At 42.1% G+C, this 27,208-nt stretch overlaps 1 protein-coding gene across 1 annotated transcript in view; it reads right to left on the bottom strand.

Annotated features, from left to right (window-relative positions):
- LOC106585532 (transmembrane protein 132C) overlaps nucleotides 1-14,481 on the bottom strand; it is a 217,694-nt gene extending 203,213 nt beyond the window's left edge. The window contains exon 1 of the mRNA XM_045706869.2: nucleotides 13,346-14,481. Within this exon, the coding sequence (XP_045562825.1) occupies nucleotides 13,346-13,421 (76 nt within the window). The 5' untranslated portion in view covers nucleotides 13,422-14,481. The remainder of the gene's footprint in view (nucleotides 1-13,345) is intronic.
- Nucleotides 14,482-27,208: the final 12,727 nt, after the last annotated feature.

Here is a 27,208-nt window from a genome sequence, read left to right as displayed (position 1 = left end):
AATACCAGGATGTTCCCTTGTAGTTTTAAAGGGGCAATCAGTAGTTGCTACATACATTTTTGGACATATAAATTAATGTACCGATTGATTCTTGAAGAATTTAACTTATAATGCCTCATGAACTTAGTTCAACTATTGTACACCATCATAACCCAAAATATATAAACTTGTTTTACTCCAATGGTGGTCAACAAAGTAAATGTAAACAGCTAGCTGGCTAACGTTAGCTAGGCTAGGGGTTAGGGTTAGGGTTAAGGTTAGGAGTTGGGTAAAATAATTAAGGTTAGGGTTAGGTAACATGTAACAGTAGTTGCAAAGTATCTAAAAACTTGTAAGAAGTTGAAAAGTTTCTAATTAGCTCAAATGCTAAAGTTATCCACGATGAGATTCAAACTCGCAACATTTGAAATGCTAGACGTTCGGGTTATTCGTCGCCCATCCGTGAGAGGGTCTAAGGGGCCATTCTTAATTTCTTCATCCGCCTGAGGTTGTAGAGGCGCTGTTGCGCCTTTTTCACCACGGTGTCAGTGTGGCGAGACCATTTCAGGTCCTCAGTGGACAGCCGAGGAACTTTAAGCTTTTGACCCTATCCACTGTGGTCCCGTCCATGAGGATGGGGACATGCTCCCTCTTTGTCTGCTGTAGTCCATGATAAGCTCATTCATTTTGTTGCTTGTCATCTATGGGTCTGTGTATTTATTGTATATGTTTAAGCAAGTTATTACTGTAGTTGGAAACTATACATTTTCACTGATTTGACAAAAATGTTTCAGAGATTGCATTTCCACTATTAATGAAGAAAAACAGCTTTCCGGCTCAGCTCATAGAGCTGTAAGGGGGGAGACAGAGAGGGGGGGAAAAGAGTGAGAGAGAATGTGTGTGTGCACATTTGTTGGTGGAGGTTATGCACATTAATTACAGAGCACACACAGAAAACATAAATGGAATGGGAGGAAAAGCACTGACTCTATATTGAATCCTACTGTAAGATAGTACATTCAGAATAGGCAAATTGCTACCTCATAAAACAGTCATTTATAAGGGCTAAACATACCCATTCTTTTATTTTATTTAATTAAGTACATTTTCTCATATCTCCCTAAAGTTCAAACTGTAATATGATCTCTCAACCTCACCACTCTTTTAATTGAAACTACTGAATGGTGTCCCAATGGGACTGCTGGCTAGGAGAAATACCCATCTTCCATCCCTACTTCTCATCCAGATGCAATTGGGGATCAAGCATAGATAGTTTACATTTGGCATCATTGGCACACAAACCATGCTGTCTCCTCCTTCAGCTGCTGTGACTGTCCCAGCATTAACTGTATCCCTGTCAATGAATAACCTTGCCTGGCTACCCAGACTCCTTGCTCCGGCCAAATGCCAAGAGTGTGCAAAGCTGTCATCAAGGCAAAGGGTGGCTACTTTGAAGAATCTCCAATCTAAAATATATTTTGATTTGTTTAACACTTATGGTTACTACATGACTCCATATGTGCTATTTCAAAGTGTTGATGTCTTCACTATTATTCTACAACGTAGAAAATAGTAAAAATAAAGAAAAACCTTTGAATGAGTAGGTGTGTCCTAACTTTTGACTGGTACTGTAAGTATTCAGACCCTTACTCAGTACTTTGTTGAAGCACCTTTGGCAGTGATTACAGCTTCGAGTCTCCTTGGGTATGACGCTACAAGCTTGACACAGCAATATTTGGAGAGTTCCTCTCATTCTTCTCTGCAGATCCTCTCAAGCTCTGTCAGGTTAGATGGGGGCGTCGCTGCACAGCTATTATCAGGTCTCTCCAGAGATGTTCAATCGTGTTCAAGTCCAGACTCTGGCTGGGCCACTCAAGGACATTCAGAGACTTGTCCCCGAGCCACTCCTGTGTTGTCTTGGTTGTGTGGTTAGGGTCGTTGTCCTGTTGGAAGGTGACCCTTTGCCCCAGTCTAAGGCTTCCGTCTAGCCACTCTACTATAAAGGCCTGATTGGTGGAGTGCTGCAGAGATGGTTGTCCTTCTGTAAGTTTGACCCATCTTAAAAGACGAACTCTGGAGCTCTGTCAGAGTGGCCATCAGGGTTCTTGGTCACTTCTCTGACCAAGGCCCTTCTCCCCCGATTGCTCAGTTTGGCCGAACGGCCAGCTCTAGGAAAAGTCTTGGTGGTTCCAAACATCTTCCATTTAAGAACTATGAAGGCCACTGTGTTCTTGGGGACCTTCAACGCTGCAGACATTTTTTGGTACCCTTCTCCAGAACTGGGCCTCGACACAATCCTGTCTTGGAGCTCTACGGACAATTCCTTCGACCTCATGGCTTGGTTTTTGATCTGACATGCACTGTCAACTTTGGGACCTTTATATAGACAGGTTTGTGCCTTTCCAAATCATATCCAATCAATTGAATTTACCACAGGTGGACTCCAATCAAGTTGTAGAAGCATCTCTTTGGATGATCAATGGAAACAGGAAGCACCTGAGCTCAATTTCAAGTCTCATAGCAAAGGGTCTGAATACTTAAGGTATTTTAGTTTTTTTCTAAAAACCTATTTTCGCTTTGTCATTATGAGGTGTTGTGGGTAGATTGATGAGGAAAAGATTAATGTAATCAATTTTAGAATAAGTCTGAAACGTAACAAAATGTGGAAAGGGGAAGGGGTCTGAATACTTTCCGAATGCACTGTATACATTGAACGAAAATATAAACGCAACATGTAAAGTGCTGGTCCTATGTTTCATGAGCTGAAATAAAAGATCCCAGAAATGTTCCATACGCACAAAAAGCATACTTCTCTCAAATGTTGTGCATATCCCTGTTAGTGAGCATTTTATCCTTTGTTAAGATAATCCATTCACCTGACAGGTGTGATATATCAAGAAGCTGATTAAACAGCATGATCGTTACACAGGTGCACCTTGTGCTGGGGACAATAAAAGACCCCTCTAAAATGTGCAGTTTTGTCACACAACACAATGCCACAGATGTCTCAAGATTTGAGGGAGCATGCAATTGGCATGCTGACTGCAGGATTTCCACCAGATCTGTTGCCATAAAATTGAATGTTAATTTCTCTACCATAAGCCGGCCTCCAATGTCATTTTAGAGAATTTGTCAGTACATCCAACCGGCCTCACAACCGCAAACCATGTGTAACCATGCTAGCCCAAGACCGCCACATCTGGCTTCTTCACCTGCGAGGTTGTCAGAGGGGGAGGAGGGGGGTGCGGGGAAGTAGTTCTGTCTGTAATAAAGCCCTTTGTGGGTTGGCCTGGCTCTCCAGTGCGTAGGCCCGGGAGGTCTGGGGTGCCCTCCCAGGGGGTGCCCTCCCAGGCCCACCCATGGCTGCGCCCCTGCCCAGTCATGTGAAATCCATAGATTAGGGCCTAATGAATTTATTTCAAATGGACTGATTTCCTTATATGAACTGTAACTCAGAAAAATCGTTGAAATTCTTGCATGTTGTGTTTATAATTTTGTTGAGTATACTATGAGTGTGATATCCACTCTCATATGATTCACCCAATCAAATAAAATTGTCACATGCGCCGAATACAACAGGTGTAGACCTTACAGTGAAATGCTTACTTACAGGCTCTAATATGTAATTGAATAGGATATCTATGGATCCACCACACAATGCCCAGGGTTAGCCACTATCCTTTGTCCCCTGACATGTGTGATAAGAGTTACAACTAGCACCCTTCAGCTTTCACATCCTGCAATGAGAAAAGGGAAGTGAAATATAAACAGAAGATTGATTTAAAATGCTGCCTGGAATATTTGGGAAACACAGCCTAAACCAATGGATTAAAATGCAATTGTAAAATCTGCATTTTTTTTGCTGTGAATTTCAGCTATGGGTCCATTGGTAGTGTGGAGGTAAAGATGCCCTCTGTGTGTAATCTCAGCGATACAGCCCCTTTGGGACCTTCAGCAGATAGATCTGAAGGGGGTATTGATAGGTTGCCCATATATTTCTAGCAGCTTATACCAAAACAAGGGCTCCACTCTGGGTTGTCTTTGAACCCCTCATGGATTGCCTTCAAATCTACCTGGATGTTCTGGGAAACAGCTTGTAGACTCAATAAAACACTTAAGTATTTAAGAAGTAATAAAGTTGATAAGAAAATGTTCAAGTTACTAATCTGTTGGCAACAGCTGTTCACTTGTTCCTTTCATTGAGTTTGACCCTTCATTGCATTTGATAATGGAAGTTACTGTAATGGTTACTGGTGGGATTGAATAAATGATGTACAAAGAGTGGAACTGAGGGCAATTAATTGTAATTATTGATGTTGAGGCTGATTCAGTGTTTGTGCTTTCTCCCTTCTCCAGCCTTGTGAGGTCAAAACAGAGGACCTCCGGTTTGTCAATCTGTCTGGGTTCAAAGCTATGGTTTACCATGCAACATTCACAGCTGTGCTCTCATTACTGTGTGGGGTGGGACCACCCAACTCATTACTGACTGTAGAAGGCCTACACTCAGAATTGGGATAATCACATTATCACTGACTACTTACTGCCCAGTTTCGTTATAAAGAAGATGTTTTGTACTCAAGTTGAAGTTCACAAACCTTCATATCAGATTGTTCAAGTTTTGCTTGGCTGGTTTCCTACTGTACATAGAACAGATCTCACTGTTGGTGTCTAAGTTCAACATACAGAACAAAAAAAACATTCAGCTAAATTTGAAAAGTGTCTAATTATGAAGCAGCAAAGGTATTATGTTTTCATTACTGCATTACTAGAGATGTTATTACAGTAGCAGACAGCCTTGGAGAAAATACTAAGCCAGCACAACATGATATTAGATATTAATGCAATATGTTGTGCTTGGAGGCATTTAAGTTAAACTGCACGCTTTATTGCATACACTGTCTGCTTCTTTTACAATCTGTCTGTCTCTAATTTGACTGCCTCTATCACAATTTTAAGTGAACCATCCAGTTCATTTCATTTTCATGATCAACTACCTATCCATTGTTAGAATATAAAAATGTATAATCTGTGACACTGAAAGGTGATTTACATCTCGGTAGAAATCCTATGGTGTCTACCCATCAACCCTGTTGAATTTTCAAGGCAAGCTGTGTAGATATCGGAATTGTTCTCCCCAAAAATGCTTCTCTGCTGGATAGATGCATCTTTGCCATGCACATTTGTTTTGCATCTCTTTTCGGAATGAAACAATTATGCACAGGTGGCTGGATGAAGGTTTACAGACCATCAGAGTGACGTCTCTGTGAGTAACTGTCAGCATCTATAGGAGGAATCAGAGCTAAATGCATTAGAAGAGGCAATGACAGGTGTATATTTTCAAGGGCCATTTACTTGTTTGTGGTGAGGTGTATAGACTGTCAGGATTATGTTAAGTGTGGAGTCTTGACACCTCTCTGTGATTCAGAGTGAGGCTGTTACTGAGAGCTGGGGATGAGTGAGTCAGAGAGCATTTAGAAACAAAAAGGTTAGCCTAGTGTATTTCTCATTCTCAGGCTGGAGATCTGCCTAGTAGATTTGCAGATTTGCTTATGTTGAATATTGATAATGCCTGATATTTGGATCACATTTTATACACAGTTAATTTTCTTTGTTGTCCTCAGCAAATACAAAAGCTCCTTCTACAGGGTGTCATTATCTGTGATGGAATGCACCTTTTTTTATTGTTGGACTTTAATCAAAATGTCAGTCTGTGGTAATGGACAAAAAGGGTATTTTTTTGTACAGGGAGACAACAGCAAAATGGATGGACATTGCTGCTTTATTGGATCAAATCAAATCACATTTTATTTGTCACATGCACCGAAAACAACAGGTGTAGACCTTACAGTGAAATGCTTACTTACAAACCCTTAACCAACAATGCAGTTAAGAAAATAACTGAAAAAAGTAAGAGATAAGAATAACAAACAATTAAAGATAATAGACAGGACACGAATATATCTGCTACTCTTGTGCTTGACGATTCGATGTCATACCAAACACGGACCCTCAGATAACCCTTACAATGAAGGTTGTTTTAGTAGGCGATTTGACCAGACTTTCAATCATATCTCTCTCCTCTCCTGCCAAAACAGGCACCCTCTAGCCTCTGCCATCTCCCTCTGATTTGGATCAGAGTGGTGCAGCGGAGGTGTTTACTCACTGGGCTGGGATATATGAAACCATGACTCAGCTCTACACTATCTATCTGCCCCATACATTCTCTGTCCTTTCACTGGTGGCTGTGTGGTCAATGTAAAAACATCCTCTGCTTTTTATGTGCTGTACACCAGCTTTTACTTAGAATTGCATTATGTGATCTGTTGAAACTACAGAAGAAATAGATTCACTGATTGATTGTGTTTTTGTCCAACTCTAATCAGTCATGTAAATGGCCTGAGGAACAGAACTGTAACTAGCAGTGAGGTTCTGAGTGTAATTGGAAAGCCTGAGTGTTTGTGTGTCTCCAATCAAAGTGCCATAATCCTCTGCTCCTAATCAGAGTGGAGGTACTGGCCACTCGGAGCTCAATCAGTACATCTGCCTTTCACACAGGAACTGGTTCATCTTCATTAACTCCACTGAGTGAATGTTCATAATGTTCATATCGTCTACACTTATTTTAAACAAAGAACACCAAAACCACTGAGGCCACACTCAGTCAGAAACAGTGTCTGTGCACTGGTACTGTTCATTTCTAGCCAACTACATGGTGGCCTAAGTGGCTGTACTACATCCAGAACATTCTCAAACACAAATTCCATCCTGCTACCCTCCCGTCCTGTCTTAGCTGTTTGATCCTACACAGCAGTTGCCCTGTCCTTGGTGTGCCAAGGGCCTGTGACTCCTGGGTAGTCCTGCCATGGCCGTGTGGCATCAGTGAGTCAGAGGCGCCCTGGCAGTCACAGCGTCCAGTGCAACACAGAGCTCTGTGGGCTCCGTGCAGAGGAGGTTGATTTGGCACGGAGCACGACCTTCCCCTCTACACCACTATCTGCTCCTGCAGCCTCTCCTCCTCACCCAGGGCCCCCTCTTTAACACAAATGTGATGGGGCCTCTACAGAACACTGAGAATGAATGAACCCAAGGATAACAGACGATTAGCCAGAGAAAATGATTACAATCTGATTCAAATTGGAAGCAAAATGTATGAAGATGTTAATGTCTCGCTGAATAATTTAGTGCATCACTGTCTGCTTCTTTTACGATCTGTCTGCCTCTCATTTGACTGCCTCAATCACAACTTTAAGTGCACCAGACAGTTAATTTCATTTTCATGCTCAACTACCTATCCATTGTTAGAATATAAAATGAATAATCTGTGACACAATATGTAGATTCTATGAGAATAGAAAGGTTCAGAACTTTTGTGAAACATCACAACACAGTTGAAAAATACATGGCAAATTGAAATCAAAACTGGATGGTCTTCAGAGATAGATGGGAGGGGTTGAGTGGCGCTGAAGGATAGTACTAAACACAAACAAAATATAAAAAAAACCTATGATGTCTACCCAAGGCAACCCTGTTGAATAGAATTCGAACCCATTCCGTCTCTCGCCCTCTGAGTTGCGTACAAATCCTCACAACCCAGCAAAAATCTCACTCAAAATACTTCAGAAACAAAACAAAGCAACAGTCCTCTTGTCATTACTACCACCATCACCCACTACTGGCAGTGATCCACAGACAGAGGCCTTAGAGTGGTGCTGTGCTGCTATGGTTACTAATCCTTCAGTTACAATGTCAGTGAAAAAGTACAACAACCAAACAGTTGAAACAGTAACAGCAACGTCCCCTGCTCTGCCATGATGATACATTCTGATGTCTTATATATATTCTTTTTTTTAACACCAAATCCGAGAGCACCAGAGATTGTGAATTGAAAAAGGTCTAGGCTACTTATCTAAAAGCATGCATTTTTCTTGATCTGGGTACCCAGACTAGGATGTAGATATACCATACAAGCTTTCACAGACTCCCAAAAATTCTCTACACAATGTTCTCATCTCCTGGAAGCCTGATGAACACTATTTAGATTTGTGAATGCAATTATATTTTTGTGAAAGTGTTAGCCTATTTAATTCTGTACTGACATTCAGAATGCTGTCAGAGTTGTGTCTGTCTCCAACTATTAGCAAGGATCTGAAAAATGTAATTAAAAGACACGGCCTCCCCTGGCTGTGCACGATGTGCTTGGTTTGGTCTGCCCATCACCGGCTGTGCATGGTGTGGTCTGCCCATCCCCGGCTGTGCATGGTGTGGTCTGCCCATCCCCGGCTGTGCATGGTGTGGTCTGCCCATCCCCGGCTGTGCATGGTGTGGTCTGCCCATCCCCGGCCGTGCATGGTGTGCTTGGTTTGGTCTGCCCAGCCTCAGCTGTGCCTGTTTTCGCCTGGCCTCTGCGTGTAGCAGAGGAGTCTGCTGAGGTGAGAACGGCTCATAATAATGGCCAGAACGCAGCAAATGGAATGCCATCAGTCACCTGGAAACCATGTGTTTTAATGTAATTGATACCATTCCACTGATTCCACTCCACTCATTACCACGAGCCCGTTCTCCCCAATTAAGGTGCCACCAACCTCCTGTGGTGTGTGGGTTGTGTTTCATTTAGATTGCTCCATAGCATGCATCTCCAAGCTTTTCTATTGGGAGTCGCGCACTCTCGCGTCATCAGTATAAGGATCTACACTGAACAAAAATATAAACGTAACATGTAAAGTGTTGGTCCCAGAAATTTTCCATAAGCACAAAAAGAAGATTTTTCTCAAACTTTGTGCACACATTTTTTTTACATCCCTGTTAGTAAGCATTTCTCCTTGGCCAAGATAATCCATCCATCTGACAGGTGTGGCATATTAAGAAGCTAATAAAAAAAAAAAACAATAGAAATAGCGGCATAATAATTACACCTTGTGTTGGGGACAAAAAAAGGCCACTAAAACGTGCAGTTTTATCCCACAACACAATGCCACAGATGTCTCAAGTTGAGGGAACCTGCATGCTGACTGCTAAAATGTCCACCAGAGCTGTCACCAGAGAATGTAATGTTCATTTCATTTCCATAAGCTGCCTTCAATGTTGTTTTAGAGAATTTGGCAGTACGTCCATGTCAGCCCAGGACCTCAAATCCGGCTTCTTCACCTGTGGGATCGTCTGAGACCAGCCACCCTGACAGCTGATGAAACTGTGGGTTTGCACAACCAAACTGTCAGAGAACGTCTCAGGGAAGCTCATCTTTGTCGTCCTTACCAGGGTCTTGACCTGACTGCAGTTTGCGTCGTAACCGACAAAATGCTCACCTTCCATGAACACTGAGCTGGAGAAGGGAGCTCTTCACCGATGAATCCCGGTTTCAACTGTACCGGGCAGACACCATGTATGGGGTCGTGTGGGCCTGCGATTTGCGTATGTCAACGCTGTGAACAGAGTGCCCCATGGTGGCGGTGGGGTTATGGTATGGGCAGGCATAAGCTACGGACAGCGAACACAATTGCATTTTATCAATGGCAATTTCAGATACCGTGATGAGATGAGGCCCATTTTCATGCCATTAATCTGCCACCATCACCTCATGTTTCAGCATGATAAAGCATGGCCCCAAGTCGCAAGGATCTGTACACAATTCCTGGAAGCTGAAAATGTCGGAGTTCTTCCATGGCCTGCATACTCACCAGACATGTCACCCATTGAGCATGTTTTGGATGCTCTGGATTGACGTGTACGACAGTGTGTTCCAGTTCCCGCCAGTATCCAGCAACATCGCACAGCCATTGAAGAGGAGTGGGACAACATTCCACAGGCTACAAACTACAGCCTGATTAACTCTATACGAAGGAGATGGGTCACGCTGCATGAGGAAAATGGCTGTCACACCAGATACTGACTGGTTTTCTGATCCATGCTCCTACCTTTTTTTTTAAGTATCTGTAACCAACTGATGCATATCTGTTTTCCCAGTCATGTGAAATCCATAGATTAGGGCCTAATGACTTCATTTCAATTAACTGATTTCCTTAAATGAACTGTAACTCAGTAAATCTTTGAAATTGTTCCATTTCTATTTTTGTTCCGTACAGACACATATATACACACAGTACCAGTCAAAAGTTTGAACACACCAACTCATTCCAGAGATTCTTTATTTTTACTATTTTCTACATTGTAGAATAATAGTGAAGACAACAAAACTATGAAATAACAGACATGGAATCATGTAGTGACCAAAAAAGTGTTTAACAAATCAAAATATATGTTAGATTTTTCAAAGTAGCTATCCTTTGCCTTGATGACAGCTTTGCACACTTCGCATTCTCTCAACCAACTTCATGAGGTAGTCACCTGGAATGCATTTCAATTAACAGGTGTGCCTTGTTAAAAGTTAATTTGTGGAATTTCTATCCTTCTTAATGCGTTTGAGCCAGTCAGTTGTGTTGTGACAAGGTAAGGGTGGTATACAGAAGATAGACCTATTTGGTAAAAGACGAAGTCCATTTATGGCAAGAACAGCTCGAAAAAGCAAAGAGAAAAGACAGTCCATCATTACTTTAAGACATGAAAGTCAGTCAATTCTGAAGATGTCAAGAACTTTGAAAGTTTCTTCAAGTGCAGTCGCAAAAACCATCAAGCGCTATGATGAAAATGTCTCTCATGAGGACCGCCACAGGAAAGGAAGACCGAGTTACCTCTGCTGCAGAGGTTAAGTTCATTAGAGTTAACTGCACCTCAGATTGCAGCCCAAATAAATGCTTCACAGAGTTCAAGTAACAGACACATCTCAACATCAACTGTTCAGAGGAGACTGCGTGAATCAGGCCTTCATGGTCAAATTGCTGCAAAGAAACCACTACTAAAGGACACCAATAAGAAGAAGAGACGGGCCAAAAACCACAAGCAATGGACTGGTTTAAATCTGTCCTTTGGCCTGATGAGTCCAAATTTGTGATTTTTGGTTCCAACCACCGTGTCTTTGAAAGACACGGTGTGGGTGAACGGATGATCTCTGCATGTATATTTCCCACCCTAAAGCATGGAGGAGGAGGTGTTATGGTGTGGGGGTGCTTTGCTGGTGACACTGTCAGCGATTTATTTAGAATTCAAGGCACACTTAACCAGCATGGCTACCACATCATTCTGCAGCGATATGCCATCCCATCTGGTTTGCGCTATGTAGGACAATCATGTGTTTTTCAACAGGACCATGACCCAACACACCTCCAGGCTGTGTAAGGGCCATTTGACCAAGAAGGAGAGTGATGGGGTGCTGCATCAGATGACATGGCCTCCACAATTACCAAACCTCAACCCAATTGAGATGGTTAGGGATGAGTTGGATCGCAGAGTGGAGGAAAAGCAGACAAGTGCTGAGCATAATGTGGGAACTCCTTCAAGACTGTTGGAAAATCATTCCTCATGATGCTGGCTGAGAGAATGCCAAGAGTGTGCAAAGCTGTCATCAAGGCAATGTAGAAAATAGGAAAAATAAGGAAAAACCCTTGAATGAGTAGGTGTCCAAACTTTTGACTGGTACTGTATATTATAATTTTTTATAGCTCCCCTTGTCTGCTCTTCCGGTAATACCGTACATCCCAGTATGGTACAGAAACGGTATGGGAGAAATCTAGATACCGCCCAACCCTACATCTGTCACATGTAGCTGGGTATGAGAATGGGGTGTAGAGAACTGTTCTGAAAGGAATGGACAAAGCCATGCTGACAGAAAATCAGTTTGTTCTTGAATTTTTGTTGTAAGCACTTCGCTTTAAGAATTATGTTGAAAGACTCTCATGAGGAAGCTATCCGTGTGAGGCGTTAACATTGGTCAACTATAATTGGGTCGTTCTACGAAATGAGTGCCTTTTGTGTTCCTTTGATATTTCAATTAGAAATTGTGCACAAATCTTGAATTTTAAAAGCCTTTTATATTTATTGAAGTGCCAATCAATACAGACCAAATGTAGAATTCCATAAATCTGAATAAAGACTTGCCAAAGTGCAAAAATGCACAATTTTGACATGCACCCTCTGACCTCCAGAATGATTTTAACCCACTTAACCCAAACATTTCTCCAAGTTTTCACCATCATTATAAAGCCCTAGTTATTTTGTTGCTTTGACAGTCATTTCTGAAGATTATGTATTTAATGTCATTAGTGATTTATTTTAAAGTTAAAAAAAAGAAAAACCTGTCCCTCATTTTAAAGTCAACTCTGAACTGAACTCTAATTTTAATATGGGGAAACTATTTCTTTTGAAATAATTATTTCAAACAAAACATTGAACATCTAAGCTAATGATCAAATCATAGAGTAAAAGCAGGTGAGCTGGTTCTACTATTTTGGGCCTTTTTCTGTTGTTTTATGGGGGGGAAACTGAGTAGGTCAACCATAACACATCAATCCTGTTACCCATACATAGACGGGCTAGAAATGTTTTAACAATTTATTTTCTTTTTTTTGTGAAGCTTGCATTTGATTGCCCCTCCCTGTTGCACAAAAACAAGCTTCCAGTTCTCCTGTCAGAAGGAAATCTATGACTTATTTAAAGGAGTAGTTCACTACTTTACAACATTTTGTTAGATGGTTCCCTATCCTGACAGTAGGCCAGTAATCCATGGTTCGGTTTTCTTTAAACAGCCACTACAATCTGTAGCTAACTTTAGCCACCGCTAGCTAAACATCTATGGAAATGACAGGGCATGCCATCCCCTGTAACCCCCCAAAATTATAATAAACTCAAATCAACTCGTGTTATTTTTTTAAATGGCCAAATCAAAATGTTCACATGCCCCTATTACTACCATAGATTTTTAGCTGGACGTAGCTATATTTAGCTAAAGTTTGCAGTGGTTGTTTAAAGAAAACCGAACAATGGGTTCAAATGTATTCTGGCCCATAGACTACTTTCAGGGTGAGGAACCTTATATTAACATGTTGTAAAATAATTAACACCTCCTTAATGATCAACCCTGTTAAGGTCAACCCTGTTACTTCATTTGGCACTTAATAGGCACTTACTATTGTCATTTTTTTTATTTAAAACCTCTTGAGGTTGGAAAACATGTTTTTTATTAAGTTGAACATGTTCTCTTTTGATGGAATGTTAGAATTAAGTGAAATCTAATGGGGTTTTTTTCACCAGGTTACACATCTCAAAAGGCACAGTATTGGTGGAACGACCCAATTCACTAGATGAACACCCCATAAAATGTTTATAATAAGAGAAACATAAAACACAATTGTAAAGCTTAAGCATCCCAGAATGAATAAAATATTATATTCTTCAAATATCTAAATCATAGAGCTAAGATGAGTTGCATGTGTGCATTGGTCACAAAACACATGGTTTAAAATAATGTCACACTTACCCCCTAAAAGTATCATGATTGATTGTAGCGCATGGAGATGCAACATGTTTCTGTTCGCCTCTTGAAAAAAATCCATTTAGATTTAGCGATAATGGATCATTCAAAAAAGGGATTCAAATCATAGACTTGGCTGCATCAAAACTGACTTCAGGATTTTTACAAATGTCCACTGACCATCCAAATGGATAGTTTATTAAGTTCCAAAAAGTCATGCCCGTTTCTATAATCCAATGTGAACAGCCCTCAGCAAAAGGTGACCATTTCTGAATATCGAATGTAAATGAAAACGTGGCAATATCTAGTAAATATTAAGTCATAAAAATGATTGTTAAAAGTTGCAGTTCACATGCACATTGCTATCCAGATAACTGAATAACGCACGGTAACTTCAGCGTTACCTGTCGACAAAGATTATTAGTAGCCTATTCGTTTTCTGCTACATGGGATCATGAATAATCACCATGGAAGCCGTTGTCACACAAATTTGATTTTTACATAGGGATTATATTACTGGATTTTAAATCCGCTTTCTTCACCAGTTTGTCATCCCTGTCTCCTCTGCATCATTTGCAGACCGATGTGAAGTTTCTTGGCGATGCGTAATGGCTCTTATCGTCGAACCTCAAGAATTTCACTGAGAATCAATTATACTTTGGCTGCAAAAGACTCACGGTGTGATAGAAATGCACAAGAAAGTGTTTTCATATAGTTCTTCAGATGTCCTGTCACCCGTCGAAAAATAAACGTTTCAAATCACGCGTCGGCTAACTCCAATACATATTATTTACAGCGGGAACAAAGATTAATTCCATGTCGGATACAGTACAACATAGCGGTCAGTTAGTTGTTGTTTTATATCCGTTTCTATCAAACTTCGACACTCCATGTGGCCGCTGACTATGCAGTATGAAATACTTATTTGCATTTGTATCCGCTTGTATCCATGTGCCCTGCTGCAGATATACCCAAGCTATAAAGACCTGACACTCCGCCCTCTTAAATCCATCCTCCTGGCATAATGCACATCGTCAACATCCTTTGTATAAAAATAAGAGGGAATTGAACCCAAATTACAACTTGTATTGGCAAATGCTGGTCAAGGGGGCGTGTAGTGTGGAGTAAAGGCAGACCGACTGCTTAGCACCCCACGCACGCACTTTAAATGTTGAATATTTGGCCTCCCGAGTGGCGCAGCGGTCGAAGGCACTTCATCCCAGTGCTAGAGGCGTCACTACAGACCCTGGTTCGATCCCGGACTGTATCACAACCGGCAGTGATTAGGCGTCCCATAGGGCGGCGCACAATTGGCACAGCGTCGTCCGGGTTAGGTGAGGGTTTGGCTGTAAAATAAGAATTTGTACTTTACTGACTTGCTTAGTTAAATAAAAATTAAACAGCGCAGACGTGATAGGGTACTAATGAAGATAACAGGTTTTGTGATTAATTTTACCAACAAATGTAATAGAGGATATTGTGCATTTTACGCAAAGCATTTAGAAACTTTAGCGCACTCACAAATGGTTCTGCTATTAAATTTGCCAAACAATCTGGATACACTTAACTCTGCTACTGCTGCTTAGGCTATAGGAAATATATATTTTTGTAGTTCGATAGCCTATAGGCCTAGGCTACCTGGGTAAAAATGTAACATGGGGCAAAACGGCCAAATCGCAACAATTACGTGTAGTTTTGTATTCTCTGTTTTATGTTGACTTTGGGCTGCAGAAGTATCTCTTCCAACCTGACCTCTCGAGAGCCAGGCGGTTAATATGCTAAACTTAATTATGCCAAACTCAATGTGACTGTCAACTCACTAACACTTAAGTAGACTATTGGTCATTTTATGTTCATTGGGCCAGTGTGGTGCAAAGAAGCACTGCGGCACGGAAGTAACCTACACTTCCAACCTCACTTTGAAAAATATGTGAGAATTACTTTGACATTTATAAATGACAACTTGACAACTGGCTAGGCTACAGGTGTGTCTTGTTTCTTCTTCACGCAATAGCGAAGCTCTAGCCTAGAGTGCAGATATTTAGGAAGCGGGTTGTTACCATATCTAACACATTTCTTACAAACTAATATTCAAAAGGAAACTTCCCATGTTTGTTGCCAAACGGTTCAGGATTCTCACGTTGGGCATATTCATGTGTTCTTCTCAATCTAAAATCCTGTCCACTTCTCAAGATTATGCTGATTGACAGGCAACAGCGACACCATGTGGACTACAATAAATGCTTTTTTTAAATTTACCGGGCTGATGACACATTGAAAGACGCGGACCAAGCCTCTCCATCTAGCCAACTGTAGTCACTATAGTCGCAGACCCAACGTGAGACCAGCCTGTACATCCTTAGAATACAACTGTTCATAGATGTATTAACTTCGTGTATTTAATGATATAGATCGTTATTACCAGTACTAACATATTGTCAAATGCAATTCCCTTAATAACTACAGGACAGTTAATTATAATCTTAATTAAATAAAGTCACGGTAGCCAACATGAATCAATCTAACCCATGTATTCTGATCATCACTGCCAGGACATCTTGCATGATGTGACTTTGTCGCTATACTTTGAAGATCAACCTGAATAGGTTAAACTGTATCCTGCCAGTATTCAGAGTGACCAAAATGCCTCCTAGGCACAAACACATTATAAACCCATCTATTTTGTCATGCTCAAAATCAATTCTACATGACAGGGACTAACCCTCAATCAGTAGTGCCATTGATTCAACAGCATGTTCTATCACACACAGACATGAAGTGTGAGTCAGCTTGCTCTCATCAGATGATTAATTACACTTTGAAAACCATACAGTTGAATTCATAATGGGAAGTATGTTGCCTGCTTTGAATGACAAGGAGAATCCCAAGCAAAATCCTATTGAATATGAGCACTAAATGCAATTAAAATCTGCCTAGTTCTGTCGTTCTTTTCATGTTTTTCGCTCTTTCTGAGTGCTCTGATGTCTCTTTTCAAGCCCAATACATGAGGTGAGGATGAAATCCACAGGGCAGCCTGCATCTATTCTGTCCGTAGGTAGGAAAGATACATGAAACAGACCCATATCATAAAAGTCTCGATCGTACTGTATATCGATCAATCTGCTATCTATTCAGATGCAAGTCAGAATAGAGTGAGCTCAAGCTGAGCGTATCCTGGCATCCTCAGTACTTTGTGATGGTGTTCACATATCTAGGATCCACTATGAAATTACATTGACCAGCATTGATTTACAGTTGGCACCACCACTGCATTTCAATCAGCTATAATCATTCTACAATGCTCTCACACTATAATTGTTTTTATGCTGTATATTATGCTTTCAGGTTCTATCTCAAATTCCATCCCTCCCCATGTGAAACCTATGTTTTGGTTCCATCTGAATGTATGAAATGTGATCTCTGGGAGGGAAACAAATTCACTCTCGAACATCTGTGAAAAACATTAAAAGAGTTGGAAGGAGAAAGCATTGGCTCACAAAAATGTATTTCAGCAGTAATGGTGAACTGGCATGTTATTCACATGAAAGCTGGCGCCAGCCCAAAGGCAGCGCATGTGTATCTGGGCCTCACTGAAAGCCCTGGAAGCCAATTCCACACTGAGATCTATTCTACTTCTGAAGGTTTTCATATGCTCCAGACTGGGCCTCAATGTCTAAGGTTACACTGTCTGTGGCTGCAAGTCATTTTGAAATACAATAATACACCTTTAACTCCCCATAGACCCACATCTGCTAAGTATATTAGTATTCAGGTCTATTGGTTAAGGGAAGGTTTTTGTACATGTGGTCAGCTTTTTAACACGGACATTGGCAGCAGCTGCACACCGCATCAATTTACTTCAGACTGATGTAAGGGAATGTGAAATTAAGACGGATGGGGAGGTTTGAAGACAAAGGAACCTAAGAGAGATTTGTAGATAAAGACATTGAATAAGCATTCTATTAATAAATCTATTAATAAATCACCCTATGTACTTTTGGGAATTACCTGACTCTTAGGGACGAATCTAAGTGACTCCATGTGTGAACAGAAACTTTTGTTCCTCCCTCTGACCTTTAGTTCAGAGTTGCAATATATTCCCCCTTTATATGTGTAATGTAGTGAGTAGTTCCCTTGGGGCCACCCTGAGGTGGCATCCTTTATCCATGACCTTAGCCAGGCTCCCTTGCCTACTGGCCCTGACAGCTCCACAGAAGTTGACAGGAGCCCCAAATTCATCATCACACTTCATTCTCCTCCTCTATCTGATCTATGATAGCGCTAATAATAACCACTGGCACTGCAGACTATTCCCTGTCTCCTTTGGTGCCCAGTACACCTTGAGCCTGTGCAGATTACAGCCACCCATTCAGAGTGAAGGCCATTAAAATTGTATTTACTTATTATCTTCACTCTGTGTGCCAGGAAGATGCCCACAGGGGAAGAATAAAGTGACCTTCCTATGGCCCTCAGTAAGTCACAGGAGGGTGCGTTATGCTACTGCTCCTCTCCTGTTGATTTGTTCTTGTTGCCTAACCTTTAAAGCAAATATGACTCACTTAGACACAGCACAAAATATCATCTTCTGTTTCAAATAACATACAGACCTGAAGTGGACTGGCTATGTCTATGGTAAATGTTGTAAACATTTCCTAGCCAGATGAACATGAAAAATCTAATCTGTCAATGCATTCTGCAAAAACAATGGCACAATTATTATGCAACTACTCAATAAGCACAGCTTTAGGTACCAAATATCTCCTTCTGAGAGAGTTTTGATCAAGCCAGTTGACTGACTATCATTTTGAGTGACAGTTCAGCAATTTCAATAGGACAAATGGGACAAGGTTATCTTTTTTCCTCATTCTGCCTTACATGGGCAGTTATTTCTTATCAGGGAAGAAGAGTCATGACCTGCTTAGGGCATGCTTAACTTTCCCTGACCTTTCATACAGCTGATCATTTCCACCCAGATTCTTTTCTCTTCAATATGCTGCAAGCACAAGAGAATATTGCGTAAAGACCTACTGGACTGATAAATTCACCGCTCAGAGTGCCAAGCACTGGGGAGACCTTCCCAAATCTCCCCCTCACTTGATTACCATTTCAGTCTGCCACTACCTTCATCTTGCCAAGGGCACTCCATTACCTTGCAATGGTATACAGTCTGTGGCTATAAAAGGTGTATGAGCAAATAGTTTAATTTTAATGTAGAACATTTTACTCATATTTAATTCATTACATATTAATATTATATTCCTCATTCACGTTTATTCTCGACTTTAATGCATTGCCCTCTAGAGGAAAATTACTCTCAGCTTTACATAACCTAATTGGAACTTACCTTATGTCCTGGTAACACTCTCGGTTTGCTGGGTATGGCATTAGTCTTCTCTGTGTCTCTGGCCTCCCTGGTAGCACCAGTGATGAAAGAGGGAGAATCCGATGGTGCCCCAGCAGCACTAAATGATTGTCTAATGGATTCCTGCTTTACTGCTGGTAATCTGGTAATCAGAGGTTCAGCGGGGGCACATCTATCACTGAGGGAACAAATACAAGTCTTGTGTTCTACTTTGTCTCACCCAGGAGGAACTGTGGACCAGATAAATGACCGCCTTGTTTCAGGAGAGACCGGATCTATTGCCAACGATTTGTGGTCAACAAAGACATTTCGATACCAGTCCATGTATTGATAGATGTGGCCTAAATGTAATAAGGAGCCAATTTACCGGCAGATAGTATAGGAATGGAATTGCAGTTATCTTCTCTCTTTTTCTGCTCCCTTCTTTTCACAATCCAGCTGAAAATGTGATGGGAGAAACAAAACAAAAACCACCAAATGAAGGTAATTTATCGAAGTCAGATACATGGCTGCCACCTTTTGAACTGCTATCTCTTCGAAGGTGAACATAACATGTCCCCTCTATTTGGTTTTGGTATGTTTCTATGACACCAAAATGGTCTAGGTTTGTTTCTATGAAACCACAAAGTGGGTAAGCTTAAAGAATATACAGTAGCTGAGGTCAATCTTCAAATACAGTATCTATTTTGGATAACTGAACATATATGGAAGAAAATCAGAAGATTATGTTTACAAAGCTATTGTGACCCCATTTACTGGTCGTTTGTGATGTTCACAAGCTACGTCAATTTGTTGTCTCGCGCCTGAGTTAATGTTAAGACACAGGGGGAGCTTCAAGGCTGATATATACAGTTTTCTCAAGGATCAGGCACCACATGTGTCTCACCACCCACTGTTCCATTAGTCTGACAAGCAGCTCTATGCCCCTGCCCACCACATGGAGCCGAGGATCAGAGCCCTGGGTCTGGACACTACCCTCTGCAACTGGATCCTGGACTTCCTGAAGGGCAGACCAGAGACTGTGAGGATTGGCAACAACACCTCCTCCACACTGACTCTTAACACAGGGGCCCCCCAGGAGTGTGTCCTCAGCCCTCTGCTGTGCTCCCTGTTCACCCACGACTGCGTGGCTTTGCACGACACCAACTCCATCATCAAGTCTGATGATGGCAACACGCTTGGATATAGGCCTGATAACCAACAACAACGAGTCCGACTATAGGGAGGAGGTAAATACAGTAAGCTGGCATTGTGGGTATGGCAGGGTATGGCAGTCCCTATACCCTAGCTCAATACCAAAATGTAAAAGTAGGCTACAAAAAAGTACACTAATATGATTTCAATACCGATTCAAATGCAACGGCTGTTTAGCATTTTGATGGTTGGCTGTAGGGCCATGCGGTCATCGCTTGGAGACAAGCTGCCAGCCTGGTGCCTTTCTCTCACCTTAAGAAAGCAGAGAGCAAAGACAGTGCCAGACAGTTTGCTTTGCCGGTCAGCCGTTTAGTCAGGGCGCAGATTGCTTTGAATTTGATGTCTACATTTGAACTCAGCTTTGCAAGCCTTCCGGTCAGCTGTTTTATGCAATATGCTTCCCCTAAAGTAAATTGAATTACTTTTGCCAAAATTAGCTATATACTGTAATTACTCGTGCCTATACAGAAATAAATAAAATCATTCAAAATACTACACCAGAGAGCAGGATTTGGCCACTAAGGATCATTTGGATCATTTGCTGAGTTTCAGCGGTCAGTAAAAAGCTATTAAATAGGCCAAGCAAGGCCTATCACAATATTTCAAAATACAATTGTAGGAAAAAAATGCTTAGAAAGCACGTGGCTATTGCTGAAAAAAGAAGATAACTAGAGACAGATTATAGTATTTTATTTATCTAAATTCTCAACCTCCAATTGAGCCAACAGTATCCTATCTGCACCTGCAGAGAGCATCAGCCATATCCCCCTGTAAGTGCATACATATTCACTGTCTTTATTACTGCATCATTACCACTGGAAAGTTTAATGGGGGACAATAATGTCATCCTCCAGGCTAGATGGAGATCATTTTGTACAATTTGTGTCTCCCCTTTTCGGAGATTAGATGGTTTCATTTAAGACAAGGTCGTTTTTACTGATCTGTTTATCAGTGTCAGCAGAGTAGGCTACTAATTTTTGTCGTATTAAAAAATATGTTGCTGACTGATTTCCTTATGTGAACTGTAACTCAGTAAAACTGTTGAAATTGTTGCATGTTGCGTTTATATTTTTGTTCAGAATAGATTGATGGGCGTTTCTTTTTGCAGGGGAACGTGTCGGGTGTCCTGTATGAACGTACAGAGCCCATAATGTCAAAGTGGAATTATGTTTTTCGAAATATTTACAAGTTAATAAAAATGTAAAGTATTCAGCCCTTTGTTATGGATGCCTAAATAAGTTCAGGAGTAAAAATGTGCTTAACAAGTCACATAATAAGTTGCATGGATTCACTCTGTGTCACGTCCTGACCAGTAAATGGGTTATTTGTCATTGTAGTTTGGTCAGGGCGTGGCAGGGGGTGTTTGTTATCCATTTCTATGTTTATATCTATTTTTCTATTTCTATGTTGGGTTTTTGGTAATGACCTCCAATTAGAGGCAGTTGGTTGTCTCTAATTGGAGGCCATATTTAGATGTGTTTGTTTCACTTGTGTTTTTTTGGGTGGTTATTTTCTGAATAGCCTGGGAGCCTTATGGAACTGTTTTTCGTCGTTTGTTTATTTTGTTTAAGTGTTTTCTTTAAATAATTAAGAAGATGAGCACTTTACCCGCTGCGTCTTGGTCCAATCCTTACGACGCCCATGACAGAACCACCCACCAAACAAGGACCAAGCAGCGGGGATTGGAGCACCGAGGAGAAGGATGGACGTGGGAGGCAGAACGACGTTTCTGGGAGAGGAAATTAAGGGAGCTACTTGAGGCCGAGAAGCATCCCCCCCAAAAAATGGGGGGGGGGGGCACACGGGGAGTTTGGAAGAGTTAGGTTGGAGACCTGAGCCAACTCCCTGTGCTTATTATGGGGAGCGACGGATCAAGCAAGCACCTTGTTACGCAGAAATGCGCACGGTGTCGCCCATACGCACGCACAGTCCGGTGCGGCCAGTAAGGGCTCCGCAGCGTTGCCGGGCGAGAGTTGCCCGGCAGCCAGGAAGAAGTGTGCCGGCACAACGGATCTGGTCTCCAGTGCGTCTCCTCGGCCCAGTTTACCTTGCGCCTGCTCTACGCACGGCAGCCCTCATTCCCCAGCACAGCCCAGTTCGCCCTGTGCCAGCGCTCCACCCGTGCCGGGCTACAGTGACCATCCAGCCAGGACGGGTTGTGCAGGCCGTGCGCTCCAGACCTCCAGTGCACCTTCAAGACCCAGTGTACCCTGTGCCTGCTCCGCGCACTCTACCTCCAGTGCGCCACCATAACCCGGTAAGGCCGGTGCCTGCTGTGAGCACGCGGTCCAAAGTACGTCTCCCCAGTCCGGTGAGACCAGTTCCAGCGCCCCGAAGGAAGCCTCTAATGATGGTCAATGGTCCGACGTCTCCAGTGATAATCCATGGCATGAAGCCTCCAGTGATGATCCATGGACCGGAGCCCGTAGGGATGATCCATGGCACGAAGCCTCCAGTGATAACCCATGGCCCGGAGCCTCCAGTGATGATCCATGGCACAAAGCCTCCAGTGATTATCCATGATGCGGAACCAGTAGTGATGACCCATGGCACGGAGCCTGCAGCGAAGGTGCCCAGTCCGGAACCTACAGAGACGCTCTTCAGCCCGGAGCCTCCAGCGACGCTCCTCAGCCCTGAGCCTCCAGCGACGCTCCTCAGCCCTGAGCCTCCAGCGACGCTCCTCAGCCCTGAGCCTCCAGCGACGCTCCTCAGCCCTGAGCCTCCAGCAACGCTCCTCAGCCCGGAGTCTCCAGCGATGCCGCGCAGCCCAAAGTCTTCTGAAGGGGAGCTATGCCCAGAGCCAGAGCCACCTCCGTAGTGGGAGGATTGGGAAGGGGGGGTGTAGCACAGGGACCGTCGTTGACGGTGGCCACCCTCCCTTCCCTCCCTTTAAGTTTGGGGTTGTTTTAGTGGGGTTTGTGGTTTTGAGGTGCTTTCGCGGTCTGCACCTTTGGGGGGGGGGGGGGGGGGGTACAGTAAAGGGGTTATTTGTCATTGTAGTTTGGTCAGGGCGTGGCAGGGGGTGTTTGTTTTGTGTGTCTCTGTGTTTTTTGGGTTTAGGTTCTATGTTATCTATTTCTATGTTGGGTTTTGGTAATGACCCCAATTAGAGGCAGCTGGTTGTCGCTGTCTCTAATTGGAGGCCATATTTAGTTGTGTTTGTTTCACTTGTGTTTTGTGGGTGGTTGTTTTCCTGTATAGCCTGTGTTGCCTTATGGAACTGTTTTCGTCGTTTTGTTAATTTTGTTTAAGTGTTATCTTTAAATAAATTAAGAAGATGAGCACTATACCCGCTGCGCCTTGGTCCTATCCTTACGACGTCCATGACACTCTGTGTGCAATAATAATGTTTTCCATAATTTTTGAATGACTGTACCCCACACATGCAATTATCTGTAAGGTCCCACAGTCAAGCAGTGAATTTCAAACACAGATTCAACCTTAAAGACCAGGACGTTTTTCCAATGCCTCGCAAAGAAGGGTAGATTGGTAGATTGGTAAAAAAAAATAGAAAAGCTGACATTGAATATCCCTTTGAGCATGGTGAAGTTATGAAATACACTTTGGATGGTGTATCAATACACCCAGTAACTACAAATATACCAAGCTGCCGGAGAGGAAGGAAACCGCTCAGGGATTTCACCATGAGGCCAACGGTGACTTTAAAACAGTTACAACGTTTAATGGCTCTGATAGGAGAAAACTGAGGATGGATTAACATTGAAGTTACTCCACAATACTAACCTAACTGACAGAGTGAAAAGAAAGAAGCCTGTACAGATGACAAATATTCCAAAACACCAGTGGCGATTTTAGTATGTAAATCCGTCATTTTGACTGTGCTATTGCTAAGCGAGCATAGTCAGTATATTTGTTCAGCTCTTTTGAAATGTACAGTGACAGAATTCAGAACATGGGCCATTCTTACAGTATTCTCCCTGTACACTAAGTCAGAACCGTAGGATAAATGAAGGGGGCATATAAGAAGAGAACGTTGAATATTGTAAGAGCTTTCATTGTCTGCTTATATTATAAGTTCTTACAATATTTGACGATGACACTTCTCTAAACAGGCTATAGGCTACATGTGCACCATCAAGTCAGAACAGTAGGCTAAGTTACGAGGGGGAAAGGGACAAAATGATTAGGGTGAGGCACATGGGCTACTAACAGCTTACTACACAACATACACTTAGTATTACTTTCTTAGCTACAGTATACATATCTTTCAGGCATATTACATAAATAATGCAGCAGCAAACACTAGATATTTTTTTATCACTGTTGTGCTATGTTCACTTGAATAGGAAATTTGTCATAAAACTTTGTCATCAAAGTCTGGCATTCTCTGGATTTATGGTGCTGTGAACAAGGTCGAATCATGACATCAGTGTTCTTCAGGTCAGAGCTCTAGAAAGAGCCATGAGTTCCTGACTTGGAATTTCGAGTTGGATGACCGTTCAAAACGCATTTTCCCAGTCGGAGCTCGTTTTTTTCCAGTTGTCCTGAACTCATTGAAGTCTGAGTTTTCCGAGTTCCGTGTTTCCAATTGTTTTCAACAGCAGAAGTCCTGCTGGATTGACAGCATGGCCAATGTATTCAACCTTTTCTGGCCTATGGTGTTGCGTGTGAATGTTTTATTATTTTAATCTTGGAAAAGAGACCCTTAAACCCAGACTTGGATCACAAACCCTCTCCCCTGAATAGCAGGGGAAGTAAAATAGTGATTGCTTTGCAACGCTTCCAGTTAGCCACTGATTCTTTCCAAACCACTCATTGTTGAATTTGCAATTTCCAACTTGTTGTGTAATGTTTATGTCCAATGGCCACTGAGCACCGATACGTTTTATCTATCATTTCTCTTCATATGACAAGGATTGAAAAAGATTTACCAGTAGATTCTCGACGTGATTCATGATGATGACTGCTTGTCTAGCTTGCTAGCTAAGATTTTGAAAGTATGATGTTGTGTCATGTTGGTATGAAGGGTCAGGAGACAGGCGCAGGAATGCGTAATAGGGTTTTTTATTAAGCCCAAATTATGGCGTGCCGTGTAAAGGCACGGGGACAAAGACCAAACAAACACTGTACAAAAACAGAGGGTTGAAACCCAAACAAAAGAGCGAGAAGTACCTCAAATAAATAACACGCACGCACAATGATTAACCCACGGGACCAGACCCGTAATCATCTGCGCAATCCATAATGGCACGAAAGCCCAAAACACACAGCACAGGTACTCACACGCACCAACGGACATTGTAACAATATTCGACCGCTCAATGGAAACCAAAGGGCACACTTATACAAGTACTAATCAGCGGGAACAGGGGACATGTGTGCGTAATGAAAGTTCCGGAGAGATCCGTGACATGTTGACTGTCCAATCAAAGTCCAATCAAAGCTACGGTAGATACAGTGCATTCGGAAAGTATTCAGACCCCATTGACTTTTTCCACATACGTTACAGCCTTATTCTAAAATGGATTAAATAAAGACATTTCCTCATCAATCTACACACAATACTCCATAATACCAAAGCGAAAACAGGTTTTTAGAAATGTTTGCAAATGTATTAAAAATAAAAAACAGAAATACCTTATTTACTTAAGTATTCAGACCCTTGCTATGAGACTCGAAATTGAGCTCAGGTGCATCCTGTTTCCATTGATCATCCTTGAGATGTTTCTACAACTTGATTGGAGTCCACCTGTGGTAATTTCAATTGATTGGACATGATTTGGAAAGGCACACAACTGTCTGTATATGGTCCCACAGTTGACAGTGCATGTCAGAGCAAACCCAAGCCATGAGGTCGAATACATTTTACGTAGAGCTCCGAGACAGGATTGTGCGGGCCGTCGGGGAGGGCCACTTTCTGCGGCATTGAAGGTCCCCAAGAACAGAGCGGCCTTCATCATTATTAAATGGAAGAAGTTTGGAACCACCAAGACTCTTCCTAGAGCTGCCCGCCCAGCCAAACTGAGCAATCGGGGGAGAAGGGTCTTGGTCAGGGAGGTGACCAAGAACCTGATGGTCACTCTGACAGAGCTCCAGTTCCTCTGTGGAGATGGGAGAACCTCCCAGAAGGACAACCGTCTCTGTAGCACTCCACCAATCAGGCCTTTATGGAAGAGTGGCCAAACGGAAGCCACTCCTCAGTAATAGGCAGATGACAGCCCGCTTGGAGTTTGCTAAAGGCACCTAAAAGACTCTCAGACCATGACAAACAAGATTCTCTGGTCTGATGAAACCAAGATTGAACTCTTTGGCCTGAATGCCAAGCATCACATCTGGAGGAAACCTGGCACCGTCCTTACGGTGAAGCATGGTGGTGGCAGCATCACGCTGTGGGGATGTTTTTCAGCGGCAGGGACTGGGAGATTAGTCAAGAAGATCGAAGGAAAGATGAAGTACAGAGAGATCCTTGTTGAAAACCTGCTCCAGAGCACTCAGGACCTCAGACTGGGGCAAAGGTTCACCTTCCAACAGGACAGCGACCCTAAGCATACAGACAAGACAACACAGGAGTCAGCCACCAATTGTGCAAGTTCTCCCACTTATAAAGATGAGAGAGGCCTGTAATTTTCATCATAGGTACACTTCAACTATGACAGACAAAATGAGAAGAAAAATCCAGAAAATCACATTGTAGGATTTTTAATGAATTTATTTGCAAATTATGGTGGAAAATAAGTATTTGGTCACCTACAAACAAGCAAGATTTCTGGCTCTCACAGACATGTAACTTCTTCTTTAAGAGGCTCCTCTGTCCTCCACTCGTTACCTGTATTAATGGCACCTGTTTGAACTTGTTATCAGTATAAAAGGGACTGTCCCTAATTGCCAAATTATCTGCCTGAAAATCTATGGCAGGACTTGAAAATGGTTGTCTAGTCTAGCAATGATCAACAACCAGTTTGACAGAGCCTGAATAATTTTGAAAAGAATAATGAGCACATATTGTACAATCCAGGTGTGCAAAGCTTTTAGAGATTTACCTAGAAAGATTCACAGATGTAATCCCTCCAAAGGTCATTCTAACATGTATTGACTCAAGGGGTGTGAATACTTGTATTTAGTTTTCAATACATTAGCATAAATGTCTAAAAACATGTTTTCACTTTGTCATTATGGAGTATTGTGTGTAGATGAGTGATCCATTTTGAATTCAGGCTGTAACACAACAAAATGTGAAATAAATCAAGGGGTATGAATACTTTCTGAAGGTACTGTAGCTATCAACTTCTGTACTACTTGAATGCTTGAGAAATTTAAATAAAATAAAAATTTATATATTTTTCAGCTACACA

The sequence above is a fragment of the Salmo salar genome, chromosome 24, assembly GCF_965601325.2.
Source record: "Salmo salar chromosome 24, fSalSal1, whole genome shotgun sequence".
In the NCBI taxonomy this organism is placed as follows: domain Eukaryota; kingdom Metazoa; phylum Chordata; class Actinopteri; order Salmoniformes; family Salmonidae; genus Salmo; species Salmo salar.
The sequence above is the reverse complement of the archived record's forward strand: the minus strand, read 5'-3'. Positions and strand labels throughout refer to the sequence as shown.